This window comes from Etheostoma cragini, chromosome 23 (genome assembly GCF_013103735.1).
Source record: "Etheostoma cragini isolate CJK2018 chromosome 23, CSU_Ecrag_1.0, whole genome shotgun sequence".
In the NCBI taxonomy this organism is placed as follows: domain Eukaryota; kingdom Metazoa; phylum Chordata; class Actinopteri; order Perciformes; family Percidae; genus Etheostoma; species Etheostoma cragini.
Genome location: NC_048429.1, coordinates 6733944 through 6751436, shown reverse-complemented (window position 1 = coordinate 6751436; position 17493 = coordinate 6733944). Strand labels below are relative to the sequence as shown.

Genomic DNA, 17493 nt, shown 5'->3' with positions numbered 1-17493 from the left:
GGGGTCCAACCCGTTACTAGCATGGGGTACCTAATAAAGTGGCCGGTGAGTGTATATATATATATATATATATATACATGGCTCAAATACTATTTTGTCTGAGTTCACTGTAAACTGAATTGTCTATTGGAATTACAACATAAACTTGAAAATCAATTGATTTTTGTTTTAAAGAATTACAGAATCATACCATCACTTTCACCTTCAGATTTTTCAGAATGTCTCTGGAATCTTAACTGGCCGCAAACCAATAAACCAATAAACCATAAAACCTTTGTTTTGACCTGTCCATTGGCAAACAGATTTGATTAATAACTGTTGAAACTTGGCTTGAGCTGCTGTCTGAAGTCCTCACACATGGCACTTTTGCCTGTGCTGATGTTTTTTTTGTGTATAATTACTAGTTTTTCTTGCCACTTCATTAAAATTGATCGCTAAAAACTGTTTTAATATTGGCATGTTTATACAGATTATTGGTTGTTTGAAAAGAAGGCAAAAAACAACCACCTTTGGAATTCTTTGCATGCCCTATGTGTTGAACCAATTGCCTACCCAAACATGATATACTGGTTATGTGTGATATCAGATTTTACAGCTTGTCAAATAGCCCTGTGTGGAGCCGACATTTTATTTGACTGTGTCCACGTGTGTGGCCTTGCAGGCCCATAAGCAGTCGCACTGTATTAGCCCACTGTGGCAGGAACGATGTTGCAACCACATCATAGCTCAACCTGGATCATTCCCAAGGCCACAACTATGCCTCTGTGCACATTCGTGTGTTTGTGTGTACTAACACAGTCTTTGTTTTATGATGCAAGGCTGCCATGCATTATGTCTGAATATGAGGAGAGCAGGGAAGGAACGATAAAGAAGCTTGCATACCGACAAAGTTCCCTCCTCCCTCTGCCGTGGCTGCCCCTCATACTTATACCACCACGACAAGCTTAGCGATCAGGGTTAATGTACCGACAACCCCTCTTAACCTTGGAGGCGGGCCTCTTCAAGCCAGGCAATTGGCTTGGGTTAATGTATTTTCTCTTTACAAGAGTGATTGGTCCATCCTGACATCTGTCACTCAACCCACTGTCCAATCAAGCTCAATAAAGTCAAAAGGTCTCTTGTGTCACATATATTGTGAACACTGTACCTCAAGTGAACTCCAAAGCGTCCATAAATCAAAGTGGGGGGACCCCGGTTTGCCTTCAGTTAGTAGAGCAGTGTACTTTTAACGGCTCTGAGAACTTAGCCGACACCAACCTCTCATCACTGTTATTGGCAGTGAGTCATAGTGGTTTGAAAAGGAACACTTGCACTTATCAGCGAAGAGGATGAAATGTCTTCTTTTCACCATTTTGATTTTGTTTATTGAAATGATTGAATATTCCTATGCTTTTTTTATTTCGTAAAGGGGATTTCTCGCAGACTGCACCCCATAAAATCCTATTTTGTAAGCAAAAATAGCCCTACCTTTTATTTAGTAATACAATCATTTATCAGCCATTAATCAAGAGCATCATAAATATTAATCATTAATAATAAAAGGCTCAAATAAATAAGCTGCTTAATGCACCCATGCACCCTTAGTATGGTAATTTTTTAAAAGTTAGATATTGTTTTAAAGCCATATGTTGAAACGTGCCTAATGTGTATACTCATACTCTATACACCGTAGATACACTTGAAAAATCCTAATTTTATGTAGTTCCTAGGACTTTAAGAGAAGGCAGCGTAAACGTAGCTGCTCAGTGAAGCAATTGTCAATCTTGTTGATCATTCTCCGCCTTCAATGGCTAAGTCAATACTGACAACATCATCAAACAACAGGAAATCCAGGGTCGTCCACCTTTCTGCCACACCAACTCAGTCCCACCATCGTCGTGACTCCAATGCAGATTTTTAATGAGCGCTTTCTCACTTTGTATGCCAATCAAATTCTTTCCTAGAGCTAATGACAGGGACAAGGTTTCTACATAATATCATGGAAGGGACCCCCTAAACATTAAACTATAATAAATTAATAAATAGATTAGATTTAGGGATGGGATTTACAGAAAAATAAAGTTCAGGCAATGTTTAACTTTTCATTTAAAAATGCAGCCTTTACAGACTTCCCTTTGATATCATCTCTTGTATTGTTGTATGAGTAAACACAGCTAGCATGTAAACAGAAAACAATTTATCATAGGTAAGTATTGTCCTTTCTTTTCTTATGTGTATTATTACGCCTTTTTTAAGTAAGCTTCCAACGAAAAAGGCTACAAGTGAACACGGAGAGACGGAAAGAGAAAACCATGCCCTCGATGGAATTAATTAACCATTGTCTCTAAAAGGATTCATCAGGGATAAAATGGGGGCTAAATTGATTTACAAAGTGCACTCTTATGACTAACATGCGCCTATTGATTTCACTTGTTCTCCAAGTGTGATTAGGTTATGAATTAACAATGAAACTATGTAAGAAGGGAGAACACCACCCTGTATTATCTCGCTCATATTACTCTATACCTCTGCTACTTTGCGACAGCTACGTTGTTTCAGAACTACGCAAGTTTGTCACGGGTAACTAGGGCTGACCAACCTTATCCACTGACGTGTGGTTGAATCTGTGGGCAGCGACACATGCATACTGCAGCTGTCAAGTTCTATATATATGCGAGTGCAGTGGTGAAGGGAAGACAGGTTAATGAGGAACTGTTGGGCTGTATTTAGTGTAGTGCTCATAACGTTCTTTTTGAGGAGCGCTCTCTTCTGTGTGTGTCAGATTAATCACAAAAGGGGTGTAACATATTCCTAATTTTATGGGAGAGTGATTATATTTTTCTCATAATGTAGAAAACTTTTAAAGATTCAGTTCAAAACAACTGGCGATATGAGTCGGTCAGTTAGTCAGTTGTTAAATATTCTACAAAAGTACAAAACCATTCGTGTCTTTTTATCATATAAATGTGGACACTTGCTTTATAAGAAAGTGCATAGTGTGTACTTTTGAGAGCAGTGGTAATTTGTGTATCCATAGACCATACACACACACACACTACTTGAATTGACACACTGCCACCATAAATCAGTGTTCAAACCAGCCCTCACCCCCTTGTTCTGGCACTGTGTGTGTTCAGTCATCCATCTGTTTGTGTATTCACCCACCTGTGCTTGTATGTGTGAATCCACTGTACAAATGTAGCACAGTTGCTTAGTCTTTCTAGGCTGCTACGCTCTTCATCAAATTAGAAATATTCAGACGAAACAGCACTAAGCTAATCAGCAGCTGACCTAACTCCAAAATACAGCTGCATTTGTCAAATAGCTACCCCTTTATTTAAATTGGTAAAGTTCTGGTGATCCAGTCTGGGAAAGTAAGACTCACCAACAGGGAATTGCTATAACCAGGTATTTGTCCTTCATGACGCTAGGCATTGCACATCCAGGTTTTACTTGTATAGGAGACCAATTTGGCTATTGGAAGTTACAGTGGCTGGTGTCTTAGAAAGTCTTAAATTCTATAAACAGAAATTATTTTTCAATTGTGAACTAATCATTTTTTACTGTAGTGTTGTTGAAAAAAGAAGACCCAGATAAAAAAAACAGTAGGATTACCGAGGTGTAGCAAGAAAAAGGAAGCCAGGAAATAGCAGTGGAAGAAAATGAAAGGTAGAGAAGAAAGCAGATTTGTAAAATGGAAATGGGAACAGGCTTAATCCTTACCACACATGCTTGAACAATTCTTTCATGTGACTTTGATTGTCACCATGTGCAACAATAGAGCAACATAGCTCCATCATCACAATACCCCACTTGGGTGTACGTGTGTTTTGTCATTCAGGGATTGTGAAGGTCAACCGAACCTGCCATTTCTCTCAGCTTGGCCTCCATTTTTAGGACTTGTTGTCCTTTCACCCTTTATTAAATGGCCTGCTGCTTTTTCCATCTTTCCATCTTTCCATCTTTCTGTTGCTCTCTTCTCTCTCTCTCTCTCTCTCTCTCTCTCTCTCTCTGTCTCTCTCTCTCTCTCCCCCTCTCATTGTCTCTAGCAGCTTGGTGGCTCTAGCGTCTGGCTGCAGTTGCAGAGCAGCAGCAGAAGCAGCAGTCACATACCTGCATTCAAGTGGAACAAACGGGATGGTTGGCTGCTCACGGAAGGTCACCAGCCCATGGGCACAGTGTGTGTGTGTGCTCGCTCGCTCACGTGTCCGTGCATTTATATGCGCATTAAAAAGAGATGAAGGCTATGTTGATGTTAAAGAAAATAGTTTAACTTATTTTAACGTGCAGTTTTTGTGAAATGTGTTTGTGTGACTGATAGCTTCTGCTCAGCAATTGCCATTTGATGTTGTAAATACTCACCAGAGCTACAACTAATTCAAATATTTTTTTCCCAGAAACATTTTCAGCTCAATTTGTGACTTGTTTGGCGTGCCTATACAGAAGCCGTTTCATTCTTTTACAATACATTTTTTAGGCTTGTATTTTGATAAATCCTGGCACCATAAGGGCTCACGTTTCACTTGCGCTATGCGTCAAAACACTACCTAGAGCAGACGGTGGACTAAAGCCGCTGCTCTACTAACGTGCCACTCACATTATGCCTCCTCTATAGACACCGCGTTAGCCCCAATTCAAACATACAGCTATAAAGAGAGTAGAAGCAGAAGCAGGGTGTCATTTAAAGTGGAAACCTGATATACCCGGATGCAATGTCAGGAGTGACAGCAGTTTGTTTTGTCTTATTCACTTTGTATGTAGTTGTGCAACCTCTAAATTCCAATTAAGCGGTCTAGTTGTCTCTTTGGCACATGTCGTGCTTTATAGAATACCTTCTAGCAAATGGGTTTTTCTATCGGTTACTGTGACAGCAACACTCAACACAAAGCCACAGTTCAACAGGAAGCCTTGTGGCTGCTCATTCCAATCCATAATCCCACCCTCCTGCTACCACGCTAAAGGTGTTGCAGTGATGGCCACCAGTCTAATGAAAGGTGACACTCTAATCTTTGTCTTCCCTAATTGGTGCTACAGATTTGATTAAAAGCCAAGCCATGTCAGCTCAATTGCAATGTGGGAAGCATGTTTATATTCCAGCTTTTGTGACTGTGCATATAGTGTGTGCATATGGCGGCATATTAGTGTTCTCATAATGCACATGCCTGTCTATGGCCGTACAATCTTTGGGTTTACGGAGCGTGGCTGTGTTTTTGGTCTTCATTCACCTTGCTCGCTCTCAATCCCAAGCATTTCTACCTGCTTTTTTTTCCTCCTCCCTTCCCTTTTTCCCCCTTCACTGCTTCTGCTCTTTTGAGCTTTTGTGGGAAGGAGAAGACCCTGTTTTTTGTTAGGAGGTAAACAGGGCAGCAGGACAGCAGCACTCGGTTCTTCTGTCACTTGTTTTTATGTGTAACAACCTTTCTTCAATGGTAATGCCTATTATTGTTTGTTGTTTTTTCCTCCAAATCTAGTCGCTTGCACAAAGAAACACGCACACACACACACACACACACACACACACACACACACACACACTGTTCACTCCTGTAAGACTCTTGCCACTCTACATCAATAAGGTAAAAGGATAATCTTAGCATGCAAAAGAGCCAGCATATAAAAAAAGCCTTGGGTGTGAATAACAAAGTCTTTTAGACTAGACTAGCATCGCTTTGCAGATGAGCTAAGGCAGAGTACAAAAAACTTGTCAACATTAAAACTAGCTAGTCTAATTAGCTTGATTGTACCATGCAGTTAAATAATTAGCCAGAACCTAATTGGCTAATATCACTGCGCTGTCTGCCTCCTTTCCCTCTCTTTCTATAACCTTTAAAAGTAAACACTTCCCCAATGGCCCGCAGACATGAGCGGTAACAAGCTGTGCTGCTGCTGCTGCTGCTTCTGCAGGAGAAGTTGGAGCAGTGGGAAGCTTGGTTGCACTTTTTGACTTCCTTGCCCATCTTTACTCCCTGTCTGCTCCTGTACATCTCCTTCACTCCCCTTCTCCAGCGTTTGATCTGCAGGGAGTTGATTAGCTCGCTTTCATCCTGACCATCTTGTGTTTGTGCACGTGCTTTATACAATTACTGTATCAAAGCTGTATACGAACTCAGTGTTTAGTCTTGAAAACTGACTCTTTCTGCTGCATCCCTTGCTCTTTGTAACACACACACACACACACACACACACGTGTTCTGACATCCACGCAGTTTGATATGTGTCCCAAAGCAAAGCATTTCACCCTTATGAGCCTCCTGCTCTGTTTCTTTCGGGGAGCCGAAAGAGAAGTAATCTTGGTGCAGCATGCAGTAGAAAGGATGTTTCTTGCGTACAACTACACATATGCACACAGACGAAAATTATTTTACTTATGAGGAACCTGATTGACTATATTATATCCCAACCCTTGTGGTGTTATCACGGACACACCGCCAACCTAAACCCTTAACCCTCTAAGGTCAACGCTGTTGCCCACAAGAGGACTACACATACTTTGTCTTATTTGATATCTCCAGATCAATACAGTATAAAGACTTAGTTGTTTTTGTATCAACAAGGTGCTCTGACAATTGTAGGCCATCCAGAAGCTTTTGGAATCCATCGTGGAATTACTTTCTTTGTAACATAAATAAATAATTATGAATACAAAAATCAACTTAAGTATGTCTTCTTTGCTTTGCAAACTTTGTCATAGCTGTAGTATTTTAGCCAACAGCTAGAGCTTTCTAAAAAGACACAACCTGGGATAAAAGTGTATGTTGAAAAAAAAAAAAAAAACTCCCCCTCGTTGTCAACACTTGGGAGAACAAGGTTTAATTTCTGTTTAGTCTTTTCTTTCATCTCTCGGGTCATTAGAATTTATAAAAGCATGCATATCCTCATAGCCCAGGCTCTTATAAAAGAAATGTCTGTACGTTGGTTGTGTATAACGGGGTTGAGGTCATACAAGCATTGTTACACCAGGCTAACCAAATGGTGTTTGGTGTTTTAAGCCCCCCATTGTGCTGCACTAGTATTAGGCAATAGTTAGTGTTAGGGTTACAGTTAGGTGCCTTGAAGTCAACAATAGTTGACATAGTTTTGTTTGTAAATGTTTGTGAATGTTATGTTTACATTTTTCTCTGAATACAAAAACAAAAATGTTGATGGACTATAGATTCCCACTAGATTGCTCTACATTCTTTGCCTTCCAAAAGACAAATTGGAACAAGCTCACACAATTGGTAGTTTAACCTATGAATTACCAGCACTATCATGCAGGCGTTATGAAAGATGTTATATTTGGCAAGCCTTGGCAAACCAAGGCGACGAAACAAAAGGCAAGTGGGGGTCTTGGGCTCAGACCACGTTAATGGACTTGTTTTTTTTCTATGAAGTCTGTAGTTTTTTCAAGTGACTGGGAAAAGTGTTACACCATATGACATTACAATAGTTTAAAACATATTGCTTGTTTCGTCCAACCAATGATCCAAAACCTAAAGATATTGAGTTTATTGAAAATAACGGCATTATATTTTTTCATATTTGATAAGGTTGAACCAGCAAATGTTGAAATATAACTGAAACAATTATTCGTTTACCATAATAGTCATAGCGAGTTACATTTGTTAATCACCTAATCTTTTAATCAATTGGTTTAGCTCTACTTGCAACAATCCTTCTACCGCTACAGTTTCTGCTGTATTTTAGCGTCCAATTGTCTTGAATGTAATCTGATATCATTTTGCTTCCTTTTACCATGAGAATTATTCAGGTTCTAATCATTTGCATAGTTGTTTGCAACAGCCAATCTGTCCAAACCATCAGCGCATAATGTAAAATCATTGGAATGGTATATTACATTTCTATTATTACTCATAATCTGTAGATAAGACTGTCGCGTTAGAACTTTTACTTTTCCTCTGAATTGAAATATCTTTGTAACGTCATGGTGTTCAGAATGCTATGGCAGAAAAAAAGTTGTACCGTATGTTGTCAGCATAATGGGTTATGGAAATTTGGCCAATAAAATGAATAAAAAAAATGTTATCATGCATGCTATGTCAGCATGATATTATGGCCTCTTTTATTGTTGTGGTTCTCTCAACAGAATATAAAAAGAGACCATGATATCAGCCAGCAAATCGGTCATTACTGGCTAGTGTGTGAATCACTTATGTCTAAGTGGGTGGAAAAAGATTTAGTCCCTGGACATATCAAGGACATTTCCCATCTTCTCAACATTAGTCTATCATGTTCTGTTACACAATCTATTGTCTTTATGTGTATGTTTTTCTCTCAAATTATAGAATAATCTTAAGTACTTAAGCATCAGGTTTGTATTGCAGACGTCTGGTATTTGTTGCAGTCAATGACCTGTATATGTCTCCTGTTTCCCCCATGTAGATCTGGGCCAATTATGAGGAGAAACCAGTCGAGGAGGTTGTGCATGTAACGGAAGAGAAAGAACGAGTGGCCAACTACAGAGCAGTATACGTCACTGAAATCTGCGACACCCTGCACTTCTACACCCAGGACGTAGAGACAGGTACGTTTGGATTTGTGGGGGGGTGGGGGGTTCGCATGAAAGCGTATGAAAGCGTGAATGACTGACTCAGATGGACAGATTTCGACACAGATCACATGGTTAAACAAATATTGAAATTCTTCGGTAAACATGTTGTATCACTCCATTCTACAATGACTAATTCGTCATCCTATGGAATCCTACACAAAATACTACCATCAACATCCTTCCACACAGAGGTGCGAGCAAGGCTCTCTCACTTTATATTTCCTTTTAACACCACACTGACTTTATGAATGACAATTATCTCTACCACTCTGACATTCCCCTCATCCATTGCTGCAGTATCCTCCCACCAGCAGAGACAAAACAAAGGACGTCCTACTTGTTATTACTACTGAATGACAGGAATAAATCACGCCATCCCCTCTTGTCACCAGTGACATGGGGAGGTAAGGAGAGAAAAGTAAGGAGATGGGAAAACTAACAATCCCTAGTATTCTCGCATGGCTACTCCCTCTGACAATATATTTCTTTCTCTGTCTCTCTCTCTCTCTCTCTGTCTCTCTCTCTCTCTCTCTCTCTGAGTGTGATACATAATACCTCCCTTCATTCTGTTTTGTTCTGGGTAACGGGCCGTCTTTGAGCTAGAATACTTAAAGAGCCATCCAGTGCAATCAAAATGAAGGTGTGTGTGTATACGTATGCTGTACATATGCATCTGTGTTTAATTAAAAGTGGATACACCCAGCAGTTTATCAGTAAGTTTTCCAAGGTAGCAACAGTAACTAAGGGCAGACGGAGCTCACTCTTTGGCTGCAATTCACTAAGCAACGCTTTGCTATTATTGCCACCACTCAGTATTTTAAAGTTCATTCATTTTCAGGTTCATAATTGTATTTTAAGATGGACCAGAATATGTTTACATGGTTTAATTTTCAAAAAACACCATCTTTTTCTGGTAATGCACTTTGCTTTAGATCCTGTTTCCACCCTCTGTGTTTAGGTCTCTATTTTAGCTACAGAGTGAGACATCTCACTACTTTACTATCTTTGTTGGGAGTTGCACATGCGCAGTAGCTAGGTCAGGCTCACATAAGCTAGATAAATCTTCCTCCAACTTTGTTCAGTACAAGGCAGGATTAGCTGGGAGACTTCTTCTAAACAAGGGCACACATGTGAAATTCCTACAGAACAGGGACATGTGAGTAGTTCTTTCGTATGTTATGGTTAACTAGTGTGTGTTGTAGCAGTGTTTTGTCTAGAGAATGCTAGCGCTAGCATGCTACGGTTAGCCACTTTGTGTCGGCTAGTTACGTAGAAAGCCGTGCAGATTTTGAACAGCTCACCCGGAGACTGAAAGCAGAGGACATTCAGAAACCGGTATCTGACTCAAAACAGCATGGATGTGTTTTTTTCCAAGTTTGTATGCACGTGGAAGCACCAGAGACACAAAATAACACCCCAAATCTCACTTTAAGGTCCACATAATGAGCGAATGGAGTTCTCATTTCAGAGGTAATACAGAGTAATATTAGAAAAACGTGGACTAACCAAAAAGCACAAGTCCTGACCCTTTCTAAATCATCATTATGATCTTTGAAAGTGTTAGGATTTGAAGACTGTCCTTGACACCTTTGGTTTTGTGACTTAATCATTGTCACAATTACATCAAAACCTGATTCACAAACTAGCTGGAACAGATCTAAAGCCTTCATGCCAGTGTCCTATCCCTTCATCCTCTGCCAGTTTGTGTGTAGGAGCAGTACAAGATGTGGAGGTATTCCTCTCAAAGCCCCCCCCCCCCCCCCCCCTACATCAGACTTCACTGGTAGTTGACTATCAAAAGCCATGGCATTGACTTCGTAGTTTACTTAACTGTCGTAATTAATTAATTTGCCTCCATTTACTGCCAATCTCAGCCTAATCATCACTCACACCATTTGCCATTTTGAATGCCCCACCTAACTTTTCTTTATCCAGTTGTTAAGTGTGCCAAGCATGTTTTTAATCTAGCGTGGCATGAGTTGCAGATTTAAATCTAAAGCCTTCTTACCTCCTCTGGCTACTTCAGCTGCTCTCCCCTGCAAGTCAGGAGAGATGTTGAGATTATATGCAAGGTTTTATCACTAAACAAAATGTGCCACCATGACGGGACTGAAGTACAGATGGACAGAACATGGCAACCTAAAGACTTCAGCATCACTTGTCGGAAGTAAAAAGAAAAAAAAAGTATTTTTTTCCTAATATCTAAGGGATTTGGAGTTTAGGGGCTATAAGGTGACATTCGGTGACTAAAGTACACCTGAAAGAGCAAACCAAAGTGTTTTTATTGATTCTTAAGCATATTTCTCATATATTCTTTATATCTATAAGGAACCTAGGGAAACCACAAGATGCAAATTATTTACAACTTTTTCTCAGATGTTACATAAATGTTGCATTCAAAGAAATTTTGCACAAACCATTTTTTTTTTACTGCTGTTCTCAGAGAATTTTGACAGGATAGCTGGGATACATTTAATATTTTCTCATATAAAGGCATGATTTTAGATGATCCAGCAATGCTGGGGCATTTTTATTTATTTTCCCTTTAATTAGCCCGTGTTCTTCCACCAAGAGGCTTTAGTTAAAAAAAAAAATCAAAAGTGTTATTCTCAGCAGGAGGCCCAACCTGACCAGCCCTCACCCCAGCTTCCTTCTCCTCATCTCCCTATATATCACGTTGTTTGCCCCTCCCCGCCTTCCTCATCTCTTTTTTTCTCCCTTGCTCTCTTTCATTTTCGCTGACGCTTCCTCAAAGCTACATTAAGTCATACCAACCCCTTGAAGAGCACATCAAAGTGTTAGGGCTTGTAAAATCATACAAGCTGAGTGCTTAGAAATATCATTACATGTTCCACCACCCCCCTCTCTCTTTCCTTTTCCTCAATTTCTGAAGTGAAGGAATTTAGAAACTGTGATGAGCTTAGAAGCAAAGTCGGAATTTCAAAAATATGCTTTTGATTGCAACTGATGGCAACATACCGCTTCACATGAATTATAGAGCGCTAATAGTGTGTGCCATATTTCATGTTCCCAACCATGTGGAATCATTTATTTTTTTACATGATTGTTCTCATCCCATGTGTGCTGCACTTTGGCCAGACCAATTAACCTCTTACAAATCATGTCTGTAAAGTAATTGATTCAGAACAAAAACAAATGCTCACACTTTACTAATGTTGCACACAGCAAGAGATGGTTGCAATGCTGTAAACAGCTTTGCTGTTTAACATAATACAATGGTCAATGTATGACCTCTGCGATATATTTAAACTGCGTAGTATTTATGCAGCTAGAGCGGAATGAACACTTGTCCTCCTTCTATGTATATATTAGCATTCAAATGTAACCAACAAGTTACCACAGAGTTAAATCAACACCTTCATGATGCATCTTATCAAAAAAAGACTTTCTTAGAGCCATATAATGCTACGAGTTGGACTGTTTGCAACCCCAATACCTGGACATTATCTCCTGTCCTGTTACGAAGTTACCGCCTATTCAGTCGGTGTTTTTGGCAACCACTATCAGCACTTCCTTTACCAGTTGGAGCAAACACTTTTATTGAGTACTCCTTGACTATCCTTAAGGTGTAGCACACTTCCGACATGGAGTGCAAGCCTAACTGGCTGTCCCCTGGTCTCACCTGAGGTTCACCTTGGAAGCCAGAAACCAGCCTCATTAAAAGTACCTTGAACGAGAGACTAAAACCATGTCACCATTGATGACAGTTGCGAGCCCAATAACCTCAGCTTTTATTGTGAGTGTAATTAAGCTATTCATAAGAAATAGCTGCATTTATAAAAACAAAAATGATTCTAAATTCTGCTTCAACTGGCAGAGAGTTTTTTTTTTTTTCTGTCTGCAGTCAAGGTCCGATTTGCTTTAACCGTTCAATGAGATAAAAATGTATTGATTTGACATATGAAAATGAAAGTGTCACAGAAGAGAACAAAAAGCGGTGAAATATTCCAAGTAGCAGAAAAATACTAACAATAAGGAGCAAGTTAAAACTTTTATAATATGGAAAAATAAATAAGTATGTTACCCCAGTAAGAACAGGGTATGGTAGATTGGGTCAGCAGAGGCAGATGGCAGCAGATAATAGCAGTACAGTAGGACAAGATACCAGATGTTGCAAAAGCATACAGTAAGAGGACAGTACATCTGTTACAGAGCAATAAAGAAGACAAAGGCAAAACAAATAACATTATAAAAACACTAGGGTTACAGCCATTAATATGTAAATGCTGTATCCAAACTATAAAGCTTGTGGGAGTGTGACTATCTTCTAAGCCAGGATGTGTTTATTTCTTTATTTATTTTGGTCTGTTAAGGGGAGTGGTGATTGAAGTCTCCACAGCTGCTGCACTTAAATGGACATACATTGGCCTGTGAAATAATCTCTATGCTGTTATCTTCTAAGTGATTCTCATATTTTGTGGAGAAAGTGCAGTTTATATCTTTTATTCTCCGGGGGTCCTAAGCTCTCCGTACTTTACCCCTTTTAATTATTCACATTTAATTACTCTTAAGTGCTGCCCTTGTATATATGGGTATCTTTACACAAGCTCGATAAGTAATTCATTACACGTTAGGAATTTTTTTTTTCTCCAAGTCACTGAGAAGCTTGAGGGATTGCACTTTTTAAGCCTCGATTTAGTTTAAGGGTCTTTATCTGTTGCAGTATGCGTTTATCTCTCATTGTCTCACTTTCCTCCCCACAAACATTGCATCTTCCTCGTACTGTTTTCTCTCTTCCCCTTTTCTGTGTGTGTGCGTGCGCGCACGCTCTCCGGAGGCTATATGTAATTACTGTCAGAGGGGGACTTGCATGGGTCTGTGTGACCTTGCACACTAAAAGACAGAGGCCACTCCAGGCACAGTGGGGAGTAAGTAACTCTATGCTGTTCATGGTTGTTGCTTTTCCACAATGCTGTAGAGTCCACATAATTACAAAAAATATATTTAAAAAACTTCCTAAATATAACCCTGAAGTCATATGGGTGCTGTAATGACTGCAATCTGAGCATGGTACGCTCTGCAACTTAAATCAAAGACATAAAGTACAGGAGTATTAGTTTCCCCAAAAACAGTGCCCAATTCCATACCGCGTACGAATTAAGTAAGGTTTTAAATAGATCTAGAGGGATACATTGGATACTTAGTGCAGATATGTAATCCCCAGCATGATGTTTGTTCCATTTTTGTAACCCTGCTTGTTATCACCTGTTCTTTTTGTTTTGCTATTTTAAACAATATTCTGTAGTTTTATTATGTAATTGTGGCTGAACATGTACATGACATGGATTTCTTTTCACTAAAACATTCTTTGTTGGTGCTTGAACATTTATAAAAATACTTTCTTTCATACTTCCGTCATACAGTATGCAAACTTGTTAGTATCACTTTAAATCCATATAGTAGTCTTTATAGTTTTGTATTGTTACACACCAGATTCCTGTATATGAGTGAGATACAACACACAGACATGTTAGATCCAGCCTGCATGGGCTGACCTGGCCTACATGCTGGTTCACTGGACAACATTCCTACAGGGTTTCTTTGCCTAGCTAGTAGCCTCTTACCAATTTAGACTTCACTTACTGTAGTTGTCACCTCTGAGAGGCTGGATTGCGTGGCCCAGGCCCCAACCGACAAATACATTTTCTGCCCATCTCAAGCCTCAGCTGCAGCGCACTTGGCGGTACATCCTGTCTGGTGCTTGTTTCCTGGCACCGGTACAGACTCATAACGAGTAGAGTCGTTCCCCCCAACCAGGTGCCACTCCGTCCACATTATTCACACTTCTACCTTTTACACACAGCAGCTGTTCATCACCTAATGATGCTGGACCGGCTACTGCTGGAGCAAGGCAGGCTGGCTATTCTCTCTCTGGCTACACTTCAAACCAGGGCCTTTTCTGTCTTTTAAATTGAATTCCACTACTTTGAAATGTAATGTTTCATCTTCTTTTTTCATGGGCTCATTTTCTTTACTGCCAATTGAGAATTGTTATTGGCTCAGGCTTGTTAATTTGTTCTCTTTGTGTTGGTCCCCTCTTTAATATATGCTTTCCCATATGACATCTTTCGCCAACGTGGACTCCCTACAGTGATTCACGGTGTACCTCAGCATCAGCAACTTTCTTGTCCAACTCTACATTACGTAGAGGAAAGTTGCCACAGTAACACTGGTACTCACAGCGTTGATTTCAATAAGAAGACATGAGAATTACTGTAGCATTTCATATTGATCAGGCCGAGTGGCTCGCTAATGGGATGTCATGTCAGGGCAGCCAAGTGATGATTACTTTACACAACTGAGCTTAATAAAAAAATCAAGGGTGCACATTTAGAAATGGTAATCTCATCACTGCCTGCAGTATTTGCTTAATTTTTCTGATTCTGGATGAAATATCTTCCTGTGGCAAGTCAGTCATGGGTTGAGATAATTAACTCCTACACCAGAGCGTTATGAAACAACTTTTTTTTCAAAAGCATTTGAGGCAATATTTTTCTTTATCATGCAGGTTCTTTGTTGAACAGTCTAATTAAAACAATGAAGTAAAGGAACTAATTGTGAAATAAAAAAATGAACTCCAATTTCAGGCTACAGACAAAAGAAATGCAACAAAGTGCTAAATGTGACAATTGTATTAACAATTATGTTACATAGTTTAATGGTCCTATCAAATTAGGGGAGAATGGCTGTATTTGCTATAATGGCCCTCTATGTATATGCAGTCATCATAAAGCTAAACCGTCTTGTCTGTAACACCATATCATTTTTTTGTGTTAAAGAGCCTGAACAAAATATGTTTGCTGTCTAAATGATTAGAGCACACTGTGCACTCAAAAGTACTTTTACACAGTTTGTGGCCCATGTATATGGGTCCATCTGTCTTTTATTTTTTGTGATTCATTTTATTGAAGGGTATATGTTATGTTGTGGTGCCATTTATATACCTACAGTGAATAAAGTAACACAGCAGGGGAATGGAAGTTACAGTAGATGCAGCAGCCAATGCTGCTATTTTTCACTTTCCCTGCTCCCTGCCATTGCAGCAAATGCAATATTTAGAGGTCGGACCCTGCCCAAATTATCCTCCTCCTGCCAAGGCATTCATTGTTAAACTAAATATAAAATCTCAGCTAACCTGTCTGTTTGAGGCGGGGCACTTTTGATTTTCTTCGTCTTCACTATCCAAGCGAGCATGATTTCCACTAATGTCAACTTCTAGGTCTATTACCTAAAGCTAAATGACACTCTTTGCAGTGGTGAGCCACTTACAGGTCCAAATGAAGTTCTCTTCAAAATTGGCTAGGCTCGCAATCCCCGGTCCTCCTTCCCAAATGTTGCACAGAGCCATCCTATGAATATATTTGGACTCCTCACAATCAAAACAGGGCCGCCGTCAACGGGGCTCAACAGGTCGCAGAGAGAGGGGCAGGAGAGACTGATGCAAAATCAGAGCCACATATGCCGTCTCTGTTTAGATTTTCAGTGATGGTTTTTCCAATCACAGAAACAGTAATTTGCTGTAAAAGGTTCCAGACTGCCGGTAAGGGTAGAATGGAATAGGGTAATTGGTGGTGGTAGTGGGGGATGGGGGTATTGCACGAGATATAATCCATATCACTCTCCAGTGGGAGTGGAGCAGCGTTAGTCAAGCAGGGGGATCATTTGTTTGTTTTTTTAAAGTGGCCTCCCTCAACGCTCAGCAGATGCTGACACCACTTTAAACATCACTCACTACAAATATCCTCGGGTGAGCGCCGTCTCGTTGTTGACCATCCACAGAGGGCATTGAACTCATAACAGCTGTGTGTTTGCTTGCACATGCAAATACAGGCCTCCCGAGTCAGTACATACTGTACAGAACCTGTGTTTTGTCAGTGCGGCCTTTTACCTTTTGAAGAGTTGCTTGCATGTACTGAAACACCGCCATTCCCCTACCCCAGAGGATAAAGCCCCTACAAACCTCATGCATATTTAACACTTCACCAGACTAACAGGTGAGCTAAAGCACAAAGCTCTAATCAGCAGCTGTGATGGTAGATGATGCACCATCCCTGTGCCCACACAGACTTTGACGAGTAAGCCAGTGCGCAACAAAAGCTTTGCAGTCTTTCTAAAATGACCAGTATTGTTAATGCAAAAAATAATTCTTTGTGAGCTTTAGTTTGACTGTGTCTCATTCGTCTAAATGTATCCCGTTTCCCAAATTATAGACAATTATAGCCAGGGTTTATGCTTTGGCTCCTTCCCAGTCGTTTTTTTCTCCAGCAGGTGTGCTTTTCATAGATGCACTCCACTTTGACTCTTAATTCCTTCAGCCAGGAAATGAGAATGCTTTCATAAGCAACTATTGCTCTCTTGGCCTCTGCCTCTGTCACATTGTGATTATTTCCCCTTTTGTGGTTTAATGGCTTTGGTAAACAGCTTAATAGAATTCAGTCTTGCCTTGGGATGTGTAGCAAAAGGGCACATGATTTACTGTTTACACCTTGTACCACAATATGATCAAATGTGATCATAACCCAACCTGTAAAACTGTTGTCTCTCTCCCCCTTCTACATTGTTTTCTTGTAAAATACATATTTTTTTAATGCCTAATCACTCTCTCACTCTGCACTGGGCATTCACAATGTAATTATATATGATTTACAAACAGCTGCAGCCATAATGGTGTATAAACAAATTACAGAACGAGGGAGAAAAAAACAACAGAGGAATACAGAGATGAAGACAGAGAGAAGTTGGCCAGCACCAGGCACAGTCAGTTGTTTGGCTGTTTTGTGGATCATCGCTTTGGCTCTCCCTTCAACACAAAATGAGCACTCACGCTCGACATGGTTTACCCCTTCTGCACGCAGATTTTTACTTGTCTTTATTCCAACATTAAATGGGAATCTGGCTCTGTAATGCAGTCTCCTCCTAGCTTCACTTTTTCCCTAATGCAA

General features: G+C 40.0%; 1 protein-coding gene across 1 annotated transcript in view; it reads left to right on the top strand.

Annotated features, from left to right (window-relative positions):
* The window catches only part of snd1 (staphylococcal nuclease and tudor domain containing 1), a 171046-nt gene that overhangs the window by 123009 nt on the left and 30544 nt on the right, over positions 1-17493 (top strand). Inside the window, exon 18 of the mRNA XM_034863048.1 lies at positions 8362-8503. Coding sequence (XP_034718939.1) covers positions 8362-8503 — 142 coding nt within the window. The remainder of the gene's footprint in view (positions 1-8361; positions 8504-17493) is intronic.